This window comes from Vigna unguiculata, chromosome 9 (assembly GCF_004118075.2).
Source record: "Vigna unguiculata cultivar IT97K-499-35 chromosome 9, ASM411807v1, whole genome shotgun sequence".
Lineage (NCBI taxonomy): Eukaryota > Viridiplantae > Streptophyta > Magnoliopsida > Fabales > Fabaceae > Vigna > Vigna unguiculata.
The window spans coordinates 30,439,979-30,462,123 of NC_040287.1; the positions used below are offsets into that span (position 1 = coordinate 30,439,979).

General features: G+C 30.3%; 2 protein-coding genes and 1 long non-coding RNA gene across 3 annotated transcripts; all 3 read left to right on the forward strand.

The window, feature by feature from the left end:
- Window positions 1-4,456: 4,456 nt before the first annotated feature.
- On the forward strand, window positions 4,457-5,229 carry LOC114162948. The gene is made up of 2 exons (XR_003599322.1): window positions 4,457-4,747; window positions 4,855-5,229. It is a non-coding gene; the product is annotated as an uncharacterized LOC114162948 (long non-coding RNA).
- Window positions 5,230-9,203: 3,974 nt separating this feature from the next.
- LOC114164850 lies at window positions 9,204-9,753 on the forward strand. The gene is made up of 2 exons (XM_028049623.1): window positions 9,204-9,358; window positions 9,438-9,753. Exons 1-2 carry the CDS (start codon window positions 9,244-9,246, stop codon window positions 9,566-9,568), a joined length of 246 nt encoding a protein of 81 aa, XP_027905424.1. The 5' UTR covers window positions 9,204-9,243; the 3' UTR covers window positions 9,569-9,753.
- Window positions 9,754-17,061: 7,308 nt separating this feature from the next.
- On the forward strand, window positions 17,062-20,319 carry LOC114162642 (probable LRR receptor-like serine/threonine-protein kinase At3g47570). Its single transcript, XM_028046598.1, has 2 exons — window positions 17,062-19,677; window positions 19,780-20,319. Exons 1-2 carry the CDS (start codon window positions 17,094-17,096, stop codon window positions 20,184-20,186), a joined length of 2,991 nt encoding a protein of 996 aa, XP_027902399.1. The 5' UTR covers window positions 17,062-17,093; the 3' UTR covers window positions 20,187-20,319.
- Window positions 20,320-22,145: the final 1,826 nt, after the last annotated feature.

Here is a 22,145-nt window from a genome sequence, read left to right on the forward strand (position 1 = left end):
CTAAACCTTGACCAACCTTAACATAGTCCATCTTTATCAATCCCAAACCCAAACTGGGGCAGTCACTTTGTTTGTGATTCATATATCCCATCATTCATTTTGAATTGGGGCATTTATTTACATTGAAGACTGTGATCACATCAGGAGCAACTTGTGAAGACCCTGTCATTTTTTAATCTCCTCATTTGGGAAAAGTCAAACACGCTTTTGTACCCTAAGACTATCCTTGACTCTCACACCAGGGGCAATTTTTTTTTTAAATCCCAATCATTTTCTTCATACCATCCATTACTGGGAAAGCCCAAACACATTTTGTGTCCCGAGACCAATTCAAATTGGGGCAACTCCCTAGTTAATCTTCATTACCTCATCCAAACCTTTTCAAGCCCTTGGCAATTTCATGCATGTCATTCAAATAGTGTTTCAAAAAAATGATTAAAAAAGTGTTTGTTAGTAAACTGATTAGACCAAAGAAATGATTTGAAAAAGTAAAAAAAATTCAAAGTAGAATGATTCCATGAATTCGAAATAACAATGAAATGGGGGTCAATTCGAATTTGTTTTCGAAAATATACAAAAGGAAAATTCATACATAAGGTATTTCATGCATCATACCAAGCCATCATCCATATATGCATTGAGTACATCAACTTCATGAATAAACAACTACATGGTCAACTCAAACTTCTTGATAGTCAACACCCAAGCCCAGTTTCCACACTGGCCCCCAAACCCAACTTCCACACTGGTTCCTAAGTCCAGATTTCACACTAACCTCAAACCCAGTTTCCACACTGGCCCCTAAACCCAATTTTGTTTGGCCTCACAGTTTTTTTTTCTAGCCTCTAAGCCTAGTTTTCCTTGCTCTCAAATTAAAATAAAGGAAAATGAAAAAAAAAAGCAAATTCCACCCATGCATCCACGCATCCATGTATGCATCATCATATAGGTTCAAAAAGAAAATCATAACATGTCATCCATCATAATCCACAAAATCATTGAAAATCAATTCAAAAAAAGTCAACAATGATAATTTTTTGTGTAAGTCTCACCAATGTTAGACATACACGCAATGTTTGTCGACACTTCAAAAGCAAAATTCAGGTTCTCTTTATATACATCAAGACCCTCTACAAGGCAATGGTCATTGATTTCTTATGTCACATCGAGGCCCTCTCCGAGGCAATGGCCATGGATCTCTTTATATCAAGACCCTCTGCAAAGCAATGGTAATTGATTTCTTATGTCACATCGAGGCCCTCTGCGAGACAATGGTCATCGATCTCTTTACATCAAGACCCTCTTCAAAGCAATGGTCATTGATTTCTTGTGTCACATCGAGGCCCTCTGCGAGGCAATGGTCACCGATCTCTTTACATCAAGACCCTCTGGGAAGCAATGATCATTGATTTCTTATGTCGAGGCCCTCTGCGAGGCCCTTTGTGAGGCAATTGTCATCGATCTCTTTACATCAAGACCCTCTGCGAGTCAATGGTCATTAATTTCTTATATCCCATTGAGGTCATCTGCGAGACAATGGTCATTGTTTTTTTTTTTCGAATCGGGACCCTCTACATGGTAATGGTCATCGAATTCTTTAGATATAGACCCTCTCCTCAGGATTGGTCTAATCTCCCTTTCAAGAAGTGAAAGTACAAAAAGAATATGGTTTGTCAAATCGTGACCCTCTACATGGTAATGGTCACTGAATCTTTTGGATATAGACCCTCTCCTCGGGATTGGTCTAATCTTTTCTCAACAAAATATATAAAAAAAAAAATTTTCAAATCCAGGCCCTCTACATGGTAATGGTCACCGAATCTTTTGAATAAACCCTCTCAACGGGATTGGTCTAATTTGGTTTTTTCAGAAAGTAAAAAAAAAAAACAAAAAAAATTAGTGTGTCAAACCGAGACCCTCTACTTGGTATGGTTAAATTTGTCTTCAAATTTGTCTTCTTTTGAAACTTGAACGAAATTAGTGTTTTTATCTTTATTTATCTTTTATTACGATAATATGAAAAAGTCAAAATTTCAAATTATCTAATAAAATCTAAGTAAAGAGGGGCAGCTGTCAACACCCAATTTTGTCTGCCTGAAAAAATTTATTTTCGAAAAAAATAAAAAAAAATAAAAAAAGGGTTTTTTAGTTAATGGAAAATAAAAAAATGTGAAACAAAATTTTCTTCAAAAAGATTTTCAAACATGAACTTTGAAAAAAAAGAAAAAAGAGAAAAAAAAAACAAGAAAAAAAAGGAATAAAGAGGGAAGAACCCAATTTGTTATTAATTATTGCACTCATTCCCATGAGCCCAACAACTCAACCTGCTTCTTAACATTGTTTCTAGAAGAGAAATTAGTTATATGATTCTAATAATTAGAAATATTTATTCAAATGGTTATAATCAATATTACTAATTGGGATTGATTTTGTGCTCTGATTTGTCAATGGTTAGAATCAATATTACTAATTGGGATTGATTTTGTGCTCTGATTTACTATGATTTGATTCTGATGATGTGTTGCTATCATGACCAATTCCTTCCTTATATTGTTCGTTACAATTAAGACTGGGATTGCATTGATATTGTAAGGTGTAAGTATAAATATGCACTCTGTCATACCAAAAAAAGAAAAATCCTCTACACTACTCTAATTTTTTCCCATCACCACTCCCACATACACACCTCTTTTTAATCTCTCTTTACAAAAAACATATTAAAGGAGGTAGAAAAAAGAAAAAAATACATTTTCTACACTCTCTCTTTCTCTCATTACCACCCACACAAACATACACCCCTAATCTTTATCTCTCTAGAAAAAAAAAAAACAAAAATATTAGAAAAGGAGGCAAAGAATAAGAAAAAGAGAAAAGGTGAGGAGATATTGAACATTTTTTAAGGTACGTAGCTGCTAGTTTATTATTTCTTCTTTTGATTTATTTTTATCAATTTTTTTATTATTTTTTTTAAATCATTAATTTTTTTCCCATTTTTTTGGTGTCTGTTCGACCGCTCGCGTTGCATGACATCTAATTTAGACTTTTGTTTTTTTCTAAAAATATATACAGATTATCTAAAAATAAAATATAACTTTCTTTATTTACTCTTTTATATCTATTTGGTTGCTCACGTCGCAATGACATCCACAACTACTCTAAAATAAGTTTAAAAAAATATTAAAAATTTATAAATGATTAACAAAAATAAAAAATAAAAGATTAGAAAAAAAAAGAATTTATTTGAAGTGTCTATCCGGCCGCTCGCGTCGCATGACACCAATTTTAAAATAATACTAAAATTTAAATAAAAAGATTTTCAAAATTATAAAACAAATTAAATCAGTTTCAAATAATTTTCCAAATAGATTTTTCAAAATGAACTACGTAACCCTGATTCTCCATTCACATGGAGGTAAGGTATGTAGGAGCGAGGATTAATCTTCGTCGGGCCCAAAAAATCAAAAAAATAGTTTTGTTTTTTGTAAATTCTTTTATTACTAATTTTGGGAAAAATTAAATACTTTGAAAAACCACAAAACTTTTGCACATTTAATTAAAGGTATCGTCTTAGGATGGACGTTGTGGGTGCTAATACCTTCCCCACACGTAATCGATTCCTGGACCAAAATTCTGGTTTTTTGTAGATCTTGCTTTTTTTATGGTTTTTCATAGTTTTAACTATGGTGGCAACTCCAAACTTTATTTTTACAAATTTTATTTTTTTATTCGTCGTTGCAATTTTGGTTGCGACAATAAAAACGAAAAAGAAAAAAAGTGATGTCTGTTTTAAAATGTGGCAGAGTGCGAATATTATTTGTCTAAGTGCTTCATCATTTTATTCATTATATATATTTAAGTGATGATTTGCTCTTTTCCTAAATATGCAAGTCTGTATTATTAGGAGTATTAATTATATATTGAGAAGCAATACTTTTTTATACAATTAGTACCTATATTTATTCAATGTATTAAAATATTATTTACTAAGTTAAATAGTATTACTATATTTTTATTTTTATTATTATAAAAGAATTAACAGTTTGAAAGTATGATTTACGTGAGATGAAATATAGAATTTATTACTAAAAAAATTTATATTTTCTATTAATTTTATTTTGAATTATTTTTAAAAAATACTTATAAATTTTGTTATAAAAAAAATTACAAGAAATTATTGTCAAATTCTTTACAAAATATTTTGTATAAAACACTTTTCACAACAAATTTTGTAAAAAATACTTACGAATTTTATAATTTTGTAAGAAATAATTATCTACAAAAGAATTATCTTTCAATTAAAATTCTTAAAAAAAATAATAAGAAAAAATCTTTTCTTACGAATTCTTTGTAAAAAAATTCTCAATATAATATATGAAATTTTATTAGTGATGTTACGTGAAGATGATCGGATGTGATAGACAAGTTGATGATGAGTTGTTTTTTTTCTTTTGCACCACACAAGGAGAGGATAGAGTGAAGAGAAGGAAGGAAAAACTGGTCTATAGAGAGTAAAGTTTGGGCAAGAATTATTGACCCACTTCATCTCTGTTATAAGTACCACTTCTTAGACTGATATACACACACTTTCTTACATCCTTAAACTTAACAAAGTATAGAGGTTTTTGGTTCTTAAAAATGGCGATCCTGGGTGCCTCCAAATTATTGTCATTTGCTACTCTTTTAGGAATACTTTTGCTACTCATCAACTCTGCTCTGGGAGCTGCTACCCAACCTTCCCTTGAACACGGTATTTTTACAATTAGATACACACTATGCAATATTCATGATTTCTATATCCTTTCTCTCTTTTTTCTTGCTCCACTCATTTGTTTATTCGTATTTTTTACGGATCAGGACGTAAACTTCTCAAAACTTATTATCCATACCCGGGCGGTGGAGGATGGAGGAAAGCAGCAGATTCTGGTGGTCGAGGATATAGGAAACTACCATATTATGGTGGTCGAGGATATAGAAAACCAAGATATTATGGTCGTGGAAAATATACCCAAAATCCATGAAATCAGTAACCACCACACCGCAGAAATAACGGATCAACTATGTGCTCTTCAAAGTTCTGATTTAATATGATAAGAGTGATAAAAAATACTTATGGATGTGTTAGTGCCAGAACATTAATATAAGTCATGTAGTACTCAATCTAGAGGAATCGTGTGTATTACTGCAATCAATCTGGATCAAAGAATTAAATAATTTATTTATGGTGTGAAATAACATGTGTCCAACAACATTTTATGCTGGTTGCTCAATGTTATTTTACGCAGGGTAAGAGGAAACCACCATGTCGTTTCTGGTGTGTGCTATTTCCAGTTGTGTATTGTGTCCATATTTTTGGACAGTAATATTTTTTATATAAATACAGTAATAATCATACTTAAATATATAGAATTTGCCTAGAACCATTATAAAAGAAACATTCTAAAAACCTAATTTTACACTGAGTCAACGTCGTATATATTTCAGTTCAATAGAAGGAAAAAAAGAAGTTTAAAACTAGTTTTTATACAGGAACTGTTGTTAATTAAACTCATATATTAAGACTCAGACAGGATTGACTCTTGACTTTAGCAGTAAAGTTAGAAAAAACAGAGTCAGGGAAGCTCTTATATACTATTTTTTTTTTAATTGCATGCAATGCAAGACTTGCTATTTGTTTAGAATTTAGTAATTTTATTCGATGTGACACCACCTACCCAGTTTTATTATCTCCAATACTGTCCAGTGCTGTCCACTACAAAACACTACCGTGTGGAAAAAATTATCTGCGGACATGTGTAGAGGAAGAAAGAGTCAGCGACGGAATTTTCACGCCTCTACAACATCTTCCATCTCTATCACCTTCAAAAATACCTCTTCTCATTCTCAACCTTCCAACATACAAAAGGCTTTCCTTGCTTTCTCCAGACTCATGTCGTTTTCTGCTCATCTCCTTCGACCTGGGTGCTGCTGCACAACCTGACATCAAACCTGGAACGTTAATGTTAATTTTAGTACAATACTAGGTTAAGAAGGTAAAAAAATCTTCGTTATTTATTTGTATACTTTTTATTGGGTTCAGGGAGAAAACTTTTCCAATGTGGCGGCGGCGCCTCCCTGCCTTCTCGCATAACCGCCCTAACGCATCCCTCTGGCCGGCCGTAGAGGATATTCAACCCCGCCGTGAAATCGTTAACGACGGAGGGGAAAATAATCAATACCCGAAATTTACGTCCAATTATAAAACTATAAAACTACCTCTAAGCATATAACTTTGTGTGTATTTGTGATCTGGCAAGGCAACCATGTAGTGGCAGATCTTTTTTCTGCCAATAAATTTCCAATTTCAAGATTGATTTAGAGACTGGGAGATGAATTTGGATGAATTAGTAGTATTGTTTAAGAAATTTGAAAGTCAAAGTACGTAGATTTAGATACAAAATTTATGAAAGTTTATGGGGGAGAGTTCGTTTGTGAGGGATTTAAACAATAAAATAGATAAAAATTAAAATTTTAATAGATTAAAACATAAAATGATAATTTTATTTTTATAGTTAAAATTAATATATTATTATTGTTATTATAATAATAATAATTATTATTATTATTATCTAATAATATTATTTATTATATATATTATTTTGTTGACATGTTGAATTAAATATCAATTTAATAATAAATTGAAAAACTTATGTATTGATTATTAGTGATTATTGTTTTGATTAATTTAAATAATAGTGTAAAAAATAGTAGAAAGAATAATGATCCAATACAAAAGATTGTTTTTTGATGACATAGTTAGTGAAGTGAAAGGAAAATATCCCAACATAAGAGAGCAATGTACATGAGAAGTTAGCATACGATTTAACAATCATGAAATATTACAGACCATTAAACCATTAAACAACGAGTTCCACGTACCACGAAACCAAGCACAAGGTTTCTTTTCAGACTCTTCTCTTCCTTTCCCTTTCTTATTTTCTCTGCAATACAAGTGTCTGTTGTGTCAATTCCGGTCTTTCTCTAACGTTTTTCGAACGCATACCATGTATTATCCACGCTTGCAGAAACCAAGGCCGTGTCAGATCCAAATAACTATGTCCGACATCACATTGTGGATGCTTCTTACCGACGTTCGTATCTGGTACGTTTCCGAAGCGGGGAAGCGCGACTCCAAGATTGTGTGGGAACTTTTAATTTATTGGTACTGAAATGTTTTTTTAAGAGTTAATTATAATAAGTTTCATCAAATAAAATATTAAATATAAATAAAATAAAGTTAACCATAATTAATATTTATTTATAAAACTATTAATAATTATAAGATAATATTTTAATGTAATTGGATTAAGAAAATTATATTTATTTATTTATAAAGTTTGAGAATTAAAATGGGTTAAAATTTAAAATAAGGACAAATTTTAATTTCATTTCAAATTTTAAAGACTAAAATATACTTAACCCAAATAATTATGAGATTTTTTATTTTTAGATTTTATCAATTTTTTGGGAAATAATTAGCATACTCTAGACGATTTCATTAGTTGGTTGCTTTTGTAAAAAAAATTAATAATTAATTACTATGAATAATATGTAGAAAAGGTAAAAGTTATGAAAAGATATATTAAGATATATTAAAACATAATTTTTTTAAATAGCAGTTTAATCTAAAAGAATATGTATATACAAAAATACATATATGCAATTATATAACATTAAGTTCTCATAAAATTATTTATAACATAAATATTTTTTCTAGTTAGTAATTATAGTTTTGTTACCATCTTTTATATCATATATTCTTGCATAATAAATGATTATATCAATTTATAGACAACATATAAGAATGAATTAATTTCACACATACATATAAAGATGTTCTCTACAACACACTCACACATTTATCATTTAGAGGTGATGATGGATTGGATTTTTAGAGATCAAATCTAGATCATTTTTAGATTCAAATAATTAGATTAAATTTGAAATCCAAATCTACTTTTTATACAGAACTAGTTTATATTTTTTTAGATTCAAACTCAAATATTTAGATCAGGAATTAAATTTATATCCAAATATTTGAATAAGTTAAAAATCCAGAATCAATTTTCTATAAAAGAAATTTATTGAGATCAATTGTACCAAACTCCAAGAGTGAAAAAAGATTTTATTTTATTAAGATAAATCATATCAAACTCATGTTTAGTAATAACAAAGTGGGCCACGACCCTCAGATCAGCCGGACAACCAGTCCAAAACGTGGTAAGCCGGTTTAATTTTTCAACCTACTAACACGTTTTGAGATGACCCTCCTTATCCATTAAATTGAATAGCGTCCGGACTTGCTAGCTTGTTTTTTCTTCTTGAAATTAAAAATGAAAAAAAAATAATAATTTAAAAGATTAAATTTTCTGCATTATATATTTTTGTAATATGCATATATGCAACAATATTGTCACATAAATTACTATGCAAATTATGTTTTAATTATTAGTTATAATAGAGTAACTTAATATGTAAATGTAAATTATTTAAATTTATTTAATTAAAAATATTAATTAATCAATTAAAAACTTGAAAAATGTTTATATGATTAAATTTGTGAACATTTGTTAAGTATGAATATTTGGTACGGCATTTTATAGTAAAAATTTATAATAAAAAGATAGTAAAAATAGTATTTTTATTAGTTTTTGTTAAAAAATAAAAAATTTATTATTTTAATAGGAAGTTTGTTAATTTTATCAAACCGGTTGAATTTTTCAACCTACTAGGATGACTTTCCTTATCCATTAAATTAGTAGGCTAAAGACAAGACCAGCATACTAATTTTTTTATACAATTAGTATATTTATTTAATTATGTATTAAAATATTATTTACTAAGGTAAATAGTATTACTATATTTTATACTTTTATTATTGTAAAAGAATTAACAGGTATGAAAGTATGATTTACGTAGTTTTTTTAAAAGGAGGGATGAAAAATAGAATTGTTACGTAAACATGATTGGATGTGAAAGACAAGTTGATGATGAGTTGTTTTATTTGAATTTTTTGTGCACCACACAAGGACAGGAAAGGATAAAGTGAAGAAATGTAAGGAAGAATTAGTCCATAGAGAGTATGGTTGGGGGCAAGAATTAGTCACCCACACTCAAACATCTTCATCTCTGTTATAAATACAACTTCTTACACTGATATACGCACACTTTCATTCCATCCTCAAACTTAAGAGAGTAAAGTTGAAAATGGCGATCCTTGGTGCCTCCAAATTCATCTCATCATTTGTTACTGTTTTAGCAATACTTTTACTACTCCTCACCTCTGCTCTTGGAACTGCTGCCGAACCTACCATTAGATACGGTATTTCTTACAAATGCTTCTGTAATTAACAATATATTTGTCTTATTTATTTATTCATTCACTTTTTGTTACTAATCAGGACGTAAACTTCTTCAACCTGGTGGTTATGCAAATGACTTACCCAAACCAAAATCAACTCCAGTACCATATTATGGATATGTCGGTCCAGGATATCCTGGTAGGGGAGGATATTACCCCCCAAGACCATGAAAACTCTAACCACCACGACGTCGCAGAAATAACAGGATCATTGCTCTTTAAAATTCTGATTTTATATAATAGGAGTTATAAACAATATATAGGTGATGTACTACTGCAATGAGCCACAACTATTGAGTGCATACACCTGTATTACAATCTGTATCAGCCAATTAAATAATTGAGTAATTTATTTATGGTATGTGTCCAACAATTTTTTATGCGCTTGTAGGAACCTACACCAACTTACTTTTCATTCTCGCTAACCTCGCTTACGCTTACATGGTAACACCAGTGCAAAATCAGTCTTTAACGACTACAAATGATGACGACTCTAGTGCGAACTTAGTGGAAAAAGCACGGTTACAATATTGTAGTAGATATTGATTTAAAAATAACGACAATTTTACAAGTAACTGTCATCATTACCAAGAAAACAAAACAACGACGGCTGTTATGAGTCCGTCGTTATAAATTAACAAATAACGACGGTTATTTCGATAACTGTCTGGTTAAGCCGGTTTAAGTTAAGAGAATTCACTATTCATTTTCCCTCGTGCCCACTGCATTTCTTTCTTCCTCCACATCGCGCCGTCTGCAAACTAGTATCTGACCACCACCACTGTGACTAATCGTTACTTATATCTAATAATGAATCTTAACCATTAATTTTAAAAGAGACAAAATAATATATTCAAAATTTATATATTTTATTATTATCGCTTTTAGAACAAATTCTCATTTGGTGTAAACTATGTACAAAGTGGATTGTCCTATTTTTGGATGAAAAATCAATAAACTAAACTACTTTTTGTATGGAGAAAATGTTTTATGTTTTCATTACCTGCTTTCACTAACAGTACAAAAATATTACTTTACTTTCACTTTAATTGTTGTTAGAAAATTTATATGTATATAATTGGTTGAAAATAATACCCTGACTTTACTGTTCGTCACACAAATCTCTAAGAAAAAGTTACATGACATTTTTGAAGTAAAATGAACCTTAGAGAGTTTAATTTTGTATTTGTATATAGCAATATGTGTATCATCAGGTGATACTAATTAACATTATTTTAAGGGAGTTGGAAAATGGTGAAATTTTGAAACATGTTCTTGCTCCTATAGATGCTAACTGCATGCACATTTGGTATCAGGTTGGCAATATTTTCCTTCCTTGAATGTAATTATATTTTTCGTTATAAATCAATAGTTATATTTTAATCCTAGACTATTCGCGGCGCTTGTAGTTGTCATTTTTTTTGATATATTAAGAAGTGATTTCATTTTTTAAGCCTTACTATACTCTCTTAACGATAATGGAATGCAAATTAATGGAGTACTAATTGATGATATGAAACTGTTGGATCCCATGCAACGCCAAGTTTTAATAGAAAGAAACGAAAGATTTATCAATTAAGCATTTATGCTTTTATCTCTATCCTATGCTAGAAACTTGGAAGTGAGAATGATAAAATAAAGAACAAAAACCTAATAATGTAATTTAAAAAGGCGTAAAATTTTTGAGGGGGCCATGATCCCCGAAGAACCAACGAAGGTCCGTCACTGCTTGCGTACCCAACGCCGCTCGAACCGCCAACATCAGCCATTGCTCAATGTCAGTCGCGCCTCCATGTTAAAACTATTTTCTTATTATGATTCGATGAGGTAATTTACAAAACTAATTTAATAGTTTCTCGAATTTAAAAATTTTTATATTAAAATATTTGTTTGGATAAAATAATTAGAAAATAATTAAAATTTAAAAAACTTTTAAAGGTATTTTAAACAAATTAAAAAAATTCAAATACTTAAAAAATATAAGAAATTTGAAATTCTACTTTTTCTTATTCTACACAAGAAAGTTGAACCGAGTTGACTTGTACTGAAGGTGCAGTTATATCGACTCCAGCTGAAGAATCAGCTAAGTCGACACATGCCAAAAGTTTCAGCCTAAGTCGACATTGACCAAAAATTGAGTCGATTTGGTCCAAACTAAAGTTTTAGATGAGTCAACATAAATCACAGGTCAAACCAATTTGGCGCAGGATGAAGGTCGAATCGATTTGGTCCGGACCAAAGGTCAAGCGATTATCCACCGATGAAAGATGATAATCAACCATATGACTGAAAGTCAAGACGAGTTAAATGGGACAAAAGTTGAGATGAGCACGGAGCAAAGGTTGTGATAAGTCAAAACAAATTAAAAGTCAAGATGAGTTTACCTAAATCCAAAATCGATGAGTTGAGTCGGACTCTGATTGAAACGACATTGTCCAAACCAAAATTGAAACGAATTATGAAGATGAAAGTTGAAACTTATCTGTTGCACCAAAGCTCAGGCCTATGATTAAAGTAATGTTGTTTGTTCCCTACTCTAAAATATAAAACACGTTGTATTAGTCATCGTGACATTACTAATAGATTTGGCAATCAAATGAAAATATTATACGTATGTAGAATATCTGTTTATATGTAAAAAATTAATGTATAACGAACTTAGAAAAGTATAAAAGAGTGAATGTAAGAATTATTAATAAAGGGATAATTTACAAAGTAATTTTGTTCGAATTTTATTGAAGTGAACACATTTTGAAAGAATTTATTACGTGACACGTTTTCATTATAAAAAAGTTATATCACTCAAACATTGCTGTGTTTTTAAGTGAAATTGTATTTAGCCAACATGACTTTTAAACTGGTGCTAAATTCGTGTAACGCAAACACGACTTTTGGTTTAGCTAATCATTTTTTTGTTTTTTCATTCAAAGTAACACAACTTTAGTTTAACTAGATCCAGAGGTAAATTGTAGTTTCTTTTATCAAATTAACAAAATGGGTGGTAGAGAATCCATACATAAAAATAACGAAACTATACAATCATGTTTTCAAATGCAAATGTTTCATAGACAACCTTTACTTTTCGAACAAATACGATCACACGATGTGAGTTTTGATTTTAAGGACCTTGAAACTTTTAGAAAGGGAAATAATGGTTGATTCCACATTGTAGAATAGACACATTGTAAAACTAATAGTATTTTATAACCTTTTAATGCTATGTTAGAGGAGAGAAAAAATGAGTGAAAATAAAGTTAACTTGATAAAAAAAATGAAAACCCGTTAAATACATTTTATTATTATTAAAAATGAATAAAAATTCCAAAAACAATTATGTTACAAAAAAAAGAAGAATTATTTTCAAAAATAAATAAATATAAAAAAATTTATTTTTAAAGATAATCCATTTATATTCGATAACATAATTAATTAATCAGTATTTCTTTTTACCTTTGTCTGTTTTCTCTTCATTCTTGTATAAACAATTTTCTTTTAACCAATCTCAATTTCAAAATTTTCCACTTATCTCTATAAACTCAATCATCATCGTTTCTTTCTTTTCTTTCTTTTTTTCCTTCTTCTCATTTTCCCTATTTCAAATTCAAAATAAATGTAAAAGTGAAATATTAGAGCTTACACCTATAGTTTTAAAATAATAAAAGAATGAAAATAGACAACAGTAAATAAAAGAAATAAACTTATTAAAACATTATACATAAATTATTTGAAAATATTATATAAAATACTTGCAACATATAAAAATAAAAAACATCAGTAAAATAATACTACAATTTTGAGAGAAAAAAAAAACATATTGCTAAAATAATAATACAATAGTATAAAATAGTACAATAATATTATAATGCAATAATAGTAAAAATATAACTCAAAATAATATTTTTTAAAATAAAAATTAAATACCCCTACAAGTTTTTAAAATGTAGTTAATAATTTAATAATTTAATGGTTGTTTAATTGATAAAAAAGAAAAAATAGATCGAACCACATCAACTTAATTATATACTATATGAAATTAAAAGTACATAAATTAGATTGAAATTTAGATTAATCAATATCATTATAATATTAAAATAAAAATAGTCTAATAAATTGAAATAAGAATTGATAGTAAAATATTATTGTAATAATACCTGAAATTTCATAAAATATTTAAAAACGCCAATAAATTTTGGTTTATATCTATAATATAAATTTTTTTCACATGTTAATATAATAATCACCAAACAAATGTAAAATAAATAAAAATAAACTTAGTAATTAATATAAACAATACTAATACAGTATACACAATAAAAATAATATTAAAGTGAGTGTAATATTTAGAAATGGAAGCATATCAGTTTCAGATAATAGTCTAAAACGAAACAAAAATAAAAAAAATCGTAAAAAAATATAGTAAATGATAAACTTCAACAGTAAATTGCTACTCTTATATTAAAATAAAAATAAAATACAATAAAATTAGAAATACAAATAGATTGCATAGAAACAAAGTTCGTTCCGTATAAGAAGGGTAAATGACTGATAGGGACATAATACCTTTTTCTATTCTATTTTGGCACTGCCTTTTCGTTATAACTTGGGGGGACTCTGCAGTAGGGCACTGGAATACAAAACGGTGTTGTGGGGGCACGGAAGCATAAAAAGTGTTTGATAAAATAACTCAGATAAAGTTTTAAGAGTAATTGTTTTATGGAAGCCACATATTTTGTTTTATGGAAGTCAATATTTTGTAATATAAAGGAAAAATCTGGCTAGAAAATCATAATACAAGACTTGTCCCAAAATATTATGAATTTAAATTATTGTTTAGTAATTAATAAATTTGAAAACTTTTAATTTAGTAAAATTTTTTTAGTAAATCTCTATAATTCAATATTTATATTTTTTTTCTGTAGTTAAATATTTATGTTAATTTTGTGATCTGATAATTTTTTTACTGTCAGACTATCGACACATATTGTTTAAAGGACATAATGACAAGATTTTTTTCAAATATATATCGTATTTAATGAAAATTATTTTTAAATTTAATTAAAATTATAAAATCCAAAATAAATCAAAAATATACAAATTGTAAAACTATATATGGAACTATAAAATTATGAAATATAAAATCATAAAGTTATAAGATTAAAAATTACAAAATTCCAAAAATTAAAATATTATAAGTTATAAAATTATAAAAATATATAATTTCATGATTATGAAACTATAAAATTATAAAATTATAAAATTAAATATTTACAAAATAATAAAATTATGAAATTATGAATTTGTAAAATCATGAAAATATGAAATTATAAAATTGTAAATTTTTTAACTTTCACTTTTTCATAATATTCTAATTTTATATTTCTGAATTTTACAATTATATTTTTTTATTTTTATAAATTTTATTTTTTATTTTGTATTTTATAATTTGTATTTTTTATTTTATTTTATAATTTTATAATGTTAATTAAATTTAAAATAATTTTCGCACTAAATATTGTAAATATGTGAGGATATTGTTATCATGGCCTTTTGTAAGAAAAAAAATGGGTTAAGTATGTTTTTAGTCCCTCAACTTTGGTTTAAAATTGGAATTCGTCCCTGATCGAAACTTTGATAAATTTTGGTCCCTAAACTTTAAAAATGAATGAATATAGTTCTTTTAACCCAATTTTGTTAACTCTTTTCTAAGTTTCGAAAGCATTTCTCAATAATTATTGGAATTGTTTACGCCGTTTGACACATTCTCGACTCAATATTTACTGAGATATGCGTTCGAAACGTAACAAAAATTAACAAAAATTGGGTTAAAAGGACTATATTCATTCATTTTTAAAGTTTAGGGACCAAAATTTATCAAAGTTTTAACCAGGGATCAATTCCAATTTTAAGTCAAAGTTCAGAGACTAAAAACATACTTAACCCAATAAAAATCATGTAGCGACATTTAAGCATAATGACAGTCTAAAATAACTACTATATCACATAATTAACCGGTGCATCTAATTGTAAGGACTCAATTAAAAGTTTTAAAATATTGAAACTCAATATACTACAAAATTTGAACAGGGACTCAATTGAAAGTTTCTAAAACATAATTAAGTCTAAAGATGTCTCTAACACCTTTTAAGGTGAACATAAAAATTGTGAAAGTCAAATTGAAAGTAGCATTTAGAATATAATAAATTGAAGAAACTTAGTAATATTCTTTTTCAATGAGAAACTTGAGAAACAGCGAAGAAAAGAAAAAAAACGGAAGATGTGAAAGGTATTTAATTTAATACTATGTGAGTATTTGATAAAATACAAGTAAAAAAAATTAAAGAAAATATTTTATTAAAAATATGAAAATCGAGATATTCTACAAGGGTAAAATATGCTTAAATATAAAAAAAATGTAAATAACAGAAAATAATAATAGATAACCTAATATAATAAACTTAAAATAAATTATAACAAATACTTGAAATATTATAAAATATTTAAAAACATCAATAAATTTGGGTTAATACATATATTATAATTTTTTTCATATGTGAATATTAAAATCACCAAAAAGAATGTAAAATAAATAAAAGTAAACTTAGTAATTAGTATGAACAATACTAGTACAGTATACACAATATAAATAATGAAAAATCTCCATTAACAAAGTTTTCTTTTGATAAAATTTGATAAATTACTAAATAAAGTAAAAAAAATAGTATTTTTATTACTTTTTTTATTAAAAAATAAAAAATAAATCTATTTTAATCCTATTTATAGAAAGTTTGTTAATTTTATCAAAACAATTTATTAAAACCTCATTTTCCATAAATAATATTAAAGAGAGTATAATATTTAGAAAACGAAGCTTTCAGATGTTAGTCTAAAACGAAAAATAATTTAAAAAATCGAAAAAAAAATTATAGTAAAAGATAAACTTCAACACTAAATTGCTAGCTATGTTATATTAAAAATTAAAAAATTAAAAAATAAAACAATGCAGTAAAATTAGAAATAGAAATAGATCGCATAACAATAAAGTTTGTTCCGTATATGAAGGCTAATCACTTATATGGACATGACACCTTTCTCTATTCTATTTTGGCACTGTCTTTTCCTCACAACTTGGCGTAGACTCTGAGTAAACGATGTGGGGACACTGGAATACAAATCATGCAACAACTAAACAACCGTACAGTTTAATCAAAGACAAGAAAGTGCACATTAAAATTAGAAAAGTTTTCCAAATTTAGTTTTTTCTTAAGAAATACTTCGACAACACTCATTATTGACAAAATCGTCAAGAAAATTTTCTATAATAATTCATAATATATAGAACTATATACTTTTTCCCAGATCATAATTCGGGTTCAGGGCTGAATTGTGAACCCGGATTTACTCTCACCTTGCTAAAAACACGGTTGGATTTAGTCTCATCTGAAATCAATAAAAAGAAAAACAAAAAATAGATAACCTGTAGCACTAAAATGCATACATGATAGCCTCTCATAGACAAGGACTGTGTTGAAACAATCAACCAAAAAGTGGACAAGTGAAGTAAAGTTGACTGATTCCAAAGCAAAGTCCCTTCACCTCTCACATGCATTTCAGTTATATTATAAGTATCTGAATCTTCATTCAGTTCAACATAACACTTGCCCAACACACTTGTCCAACACTGTCTACTTTACTCATCATGACCCTATTGAGACTCATTTTGCTCTTATGTTTCCTATTTACTCATTTCCATCACATCCTATGTGACAGTAACACAGACAGAGAAGCCCTTCTTTCTTTCAAATCTCAAGTCACTGACCCTAAAAATGCTCTCTCTGCCTGGTCCACAAACTCCAGTCACTGCATGTGGTACGGTGTCACATGCTCCAAACTTGGAAACAGGGTCCAATCTCTGAATCTACCAGGACTTTCCCTCTCTGGCAAACTGCCCCCTCACCTTTCCAACCTCACTTTCCTACACTCACTTGACCTTTCCAACAACAATTTTCATGGCCAAATTCCCACACACTTTGCCCATCTCTCACTTCTCAATGTCATTCACTTATCATCCAACAATCTCAGTGGTACAATTCCATCACAACTGGGTTATCTCCACCGTCTACAAATTTTAGATTTTTCTGTCAATAATCTCACAGGTCAGATTCCTCCATCTTTTGCCGATCTCTCTTCTCTTAAGAATCTTTCCTTGGCAAGGAACCGTTTGGATGGGGACATTCCAACTGAACTTGGTAATCTCCTCAATCTTTCCATTCTTCAAATCTCAGAGAACAATTTCTCTGGCAAGTTTCCCACTTCTATCTTCAACATCTCTTCCTTAGTCTTCTTATCTGTCACACAAAACAAGCTCACAGGTGAGTTACCACAAAATTTTGGCCTTTTTCTCCCAAATTTAAAGTATCTATACCTGGCAACTAATATGTTTGAAGGGGTAATTCCGAATTCCATATCCAATGCCTCACAACTTCAAGAGATTGACCTTTCCAACAATAAATTTACTGGACCCATACCTCTATTCTACAACTTAAAGAACCTTACCCACCTCATTCTTGGTAATAATTCTCTCTCTTCCACAACCTTGTTAAATCTTCAGTTCTTTGATAGCCTTAGAAACTCCACCAAGTTGCAGGAACTCCTGATCTATGAAAACCACTTGACTGGGGAGCTACCAAAATCTTTTGCTAATCTGTCATCAAATCTCCAACATTTATGTGTTGCTGATAACTATTTTATTGGCAACATTCCTCAAGGAATGAAGAAATTTGAAAATATCATATCCTTGTCCTTTGAAAATAATCTTTTCACTGGAGAGTTACCATCAGAAATAGGAGCACTCAATAATCTACAGCAACTTCTTATATACAGCAACAGATTGTCTGGGGACATTCCAGACATTTTTGGCAATCTCACAAATCTCTTTTCCCTTGCAATGGGAAATAACCAACTCTCGGGTAGAATTCACCAAAGTATTGGACAATGCAAGATATTATCTTTTCTTGACTTGAGCATGAATAGACTTGGTGGGACCGTACCAAATGAGATCTTTCAACTTTCTGGCTTAGGACAATTATATTTAGCAGGAAACTCTCTGCAAGGTCCACTTCCTCCTAAGGTAGGCACCATGAAACAGCTCGAGGTCATGGATATTTCTGGCAACCAGTTGTCAGGGAACATTCCTGAGGAAATAGGGGAGTGTTCAACCTTGAAGTCGCTAACGATGGCAAGAAACAAATTCAATGGTTCAATCCCAACTAAAATTGGGAATTTGGCATCCCTAGAGAATTTGGATTTATCATTAAACAGTCTCTCCGGTCCTATTCCTCAAAGTTTAGAAAAGCTCGAGTATATGCAGAAATTAAATTTGTCTTTCAACCATTTGGAAGGAGAGGTTCCTAAGAAAGGTCTTTTTACGAACCTAACCAAATTTGATGTTCGAGGTAACAATCAACTCTGTAGCCTTAACAAGGAAATTGTCCAGAATTTGAGAGTACACCTTTGTGCTGTTGCCAAAAAGAAAAGAAAGATTTTACTGCCTATCGTACTTGCTGTCGTTGGTGCTATTGCTTTGTTCATTTCAACGCTCTTTGCATTTTGGACAATGATGTCAAGAGAGAAGAAAAGAGAAGAGGGGAAAACTAGTGTGTCATCTGCCCCTCCTAAAGGGCTGCCTCATAATATTTCTTACGGCGATATTCTCACTGCCACAAACAACTTTGCAGCTGAAAACTTGATCGGAAAAGGAGGCTTTGGTTCTGTGTATAAGGGTGTGTTCAGCTTCAGCACTGGCGAAACCGCCACTCTCGCTGTCAAAGTCCTGGACCTGCAGCAGAGCAGAGCTTCCAAGAGTTTCATTGCTGAGTGCGAAGCTTTGAAAAATGTCAGGCACCGGAACCTAGTAAAGGTTATTACTTCTTGCTCCAGCCTTGATTATAAAGGCGAGGAATTTAAGGCCCTTGTGATGCAATTCATGCCCAATGGCAACTTGGACATGAAAATACACCCGGAAGATGAAGAGTCGGGATGTTTTCTAACCTTGATGCAAAGACTGAACATTGCCATTGATGTTGCGTCTGCTATGGAGTACTTGCACCATGGCTGCGACCCACCAATAGTTCATTGTGATCTGAAACCTGCCAATGTCCTTCTGGATGAAAATATGGTGGCACATATTGCAGATTTTGGATTGGCAAGGTTTCTCTCCCAAAATACATCAGAGAAGCAAAGCACTATAGGACTGAAAGGATCCATCGGCTACATTGCCCCAGGTACAAATTAATCGACTTTCCTTTTTCTGTTTCAGTTTCCTTTATTTGTTATTTGTACATAACTAACATACCCACATAAAATATGGGGATGATATGGTTCAGAATATGGTCAAGGAGGCAAGGCTTCGACCGAGGGCGATGTGTACAGTTTTGGGACTCTACTGTTAGAGATGTTTACGGCCAAAAAACCAACTGATGAAATATTCAAAGAAGGATTGAGCGTAAGCAAATTTTTGTCAGGCATGGATGAGAATGAAATGCTGAAGGTTGTTGATAGAAGGCTTATTGATGGTTATGAATATTGGAAACAAAGCTCGAGCAGTGAGGACTATAGCGATGAACTTAGCAGCAAAAGAGATTGGATGCATAAAGCGGAGGAGTGCATAGCTGATGTGATAAGAGTTGGGTTGTGTTGCACGGCTGATCAACCCAAAGAACGATGCAGCATGAGAGACGCCTCATCAAAATTGCAAACAATTAAGCACTCTATGCTGTCCTTTCAACTTTAGTCCTATGCCAACTGCATGTCTCCTGAATCTTTTAAAAGGAAAACAATCACTGAAAAATAATGTACTTACAGAAATATAGATATTATAGATGTAGTAGTATAATAGAGATATGAAAGATAAATATATAAGTTTCGAAAATTTTTGTCGCCTATAAGTTTTTATATCCTTCGTCTCAGATATTGTGGTAATGTTGGCTAAAACCAAAATTAAGTCGAATGCGCATATGAATGATTTCTTTTCTATTGGTAATAGGAAAAATCAACATGTAGCCTTTGATACGATGAACCTCTAGCCATCTCGCATTTCCCATTATAAAACATTAATTTTAAAGGCAAAATGAGATTCTTTTATGCAAACTAATCGGAATGTCCTGCATAATTTAAAAGGCTTGGCTACAAGTAACCTAATAGAGGTCACTACAAGAAAAAATAAATTTAACGAAGATATGTTTTTACATTACTCCGGATAAAAACATCTGATAAATTATTTGTCCAGATTTCAATTTCCCCCCGCTAACCGCTAAATCATCACTAGAGAGAGATCGTATTCGTCGGAGTTTTCACGAACCCAAAAAACACGGATGAATAGCTGAGGTTTCAAATTTTACCAGGGTTTTAAAAAAAAAAACCATGGTACTTTCGGGGTTCCAAAACTTATGATATGTTTGTGCTTCCCAGAGATTATCTTAACCTCCGTTAATAAACCTACGTTAAAATTAAAATTGAGTTATCCACCAATAAGATTAAGCAAACAATGACTGCATAATTCTATACCAGAGGCTCCTTCATTTCACTGTACCTATTTATACAAGACAAAATGCATTTTGGCTCAAACAAATGGCGGAGGTGCAATGATTCGCTCCTCTGGAACAGGTTTTCCACTTGAAATTTATATTTCTTTCTTTGATTTCAAGTTGTCTATACGATTGTCATTAACATGCTCTTCCATATAACCAACATCTATATATTATACTGTGCTGATAAAAAAAAAATAGCATGCTTTCAACATATATGTTGTTAGTATAAAGTAAAAAACTTCAAATATTTGTATTTTTTTTATTGAATAAAAATTGTTTTTAATGATAAGCCGGTTAGAAATAACTTGTCCAATGGTTTTATATTATGTCGAACAGCTAGATTTATGGTTTTCTTTTTTTATCTCACTACAATTATTTACTATTACAAAATATCGTGAAACTACAATAAAAGGGCAGGAATGAAATTTGCTTAACAAAAGTGGGACTAAGTTCATTCAAATTGTAAATAGATTATACACTTCAATGGAAACCACCTCATCAGGAAGGAATCTCGTTGTCTTCGACCATGAATCTAATACATAAGCTTAGAAGCATTTCTACGAGTTGCATTCAAAGTTTAGTTGCATAATCTAATACATCGAGGCGTAGACATTTTGGTATCCGCACACAGAGATGTATATATAATTTTATTGGCTGCAATTCAGGTCTAGCCACTAACTAGTGGTGACAGATAATAGCAGTACACATTATTAACCGAAATTAAGTACATGAACATATCATGTATTATTTTCCTATCTTCTACTCTTGCACACACATGCATATCATAACTAAAAGTAATTTTTATGACTCGTATGAAATAATAGAACTAAAGAACGAGGCTACAACAGAATATTTCAGGCACGGTGAACTTTAATGCATCAGTATCTTCCTTTCTTCATGGTGATGGTGGTGTTGGGGTATATCCTCCACCACCAGGATATAGACCATATGCTGGTGGTAATTCATTTTCGAATAGTTTTCTCCCTGCAACGTATAAAAGGAGAATATAAATAAATAATTGAGTGGAAGTGAAAGAAGGTAATGAATATGGATTGTGAAACTATAACAGCAACATACCGAGTTTAATAGCAGGTTGGTCAGCACTTGCCACCATAGAGAACATGAGTAAAAGTAGTGCTGCAACAGCAACAAATGTCATGAAT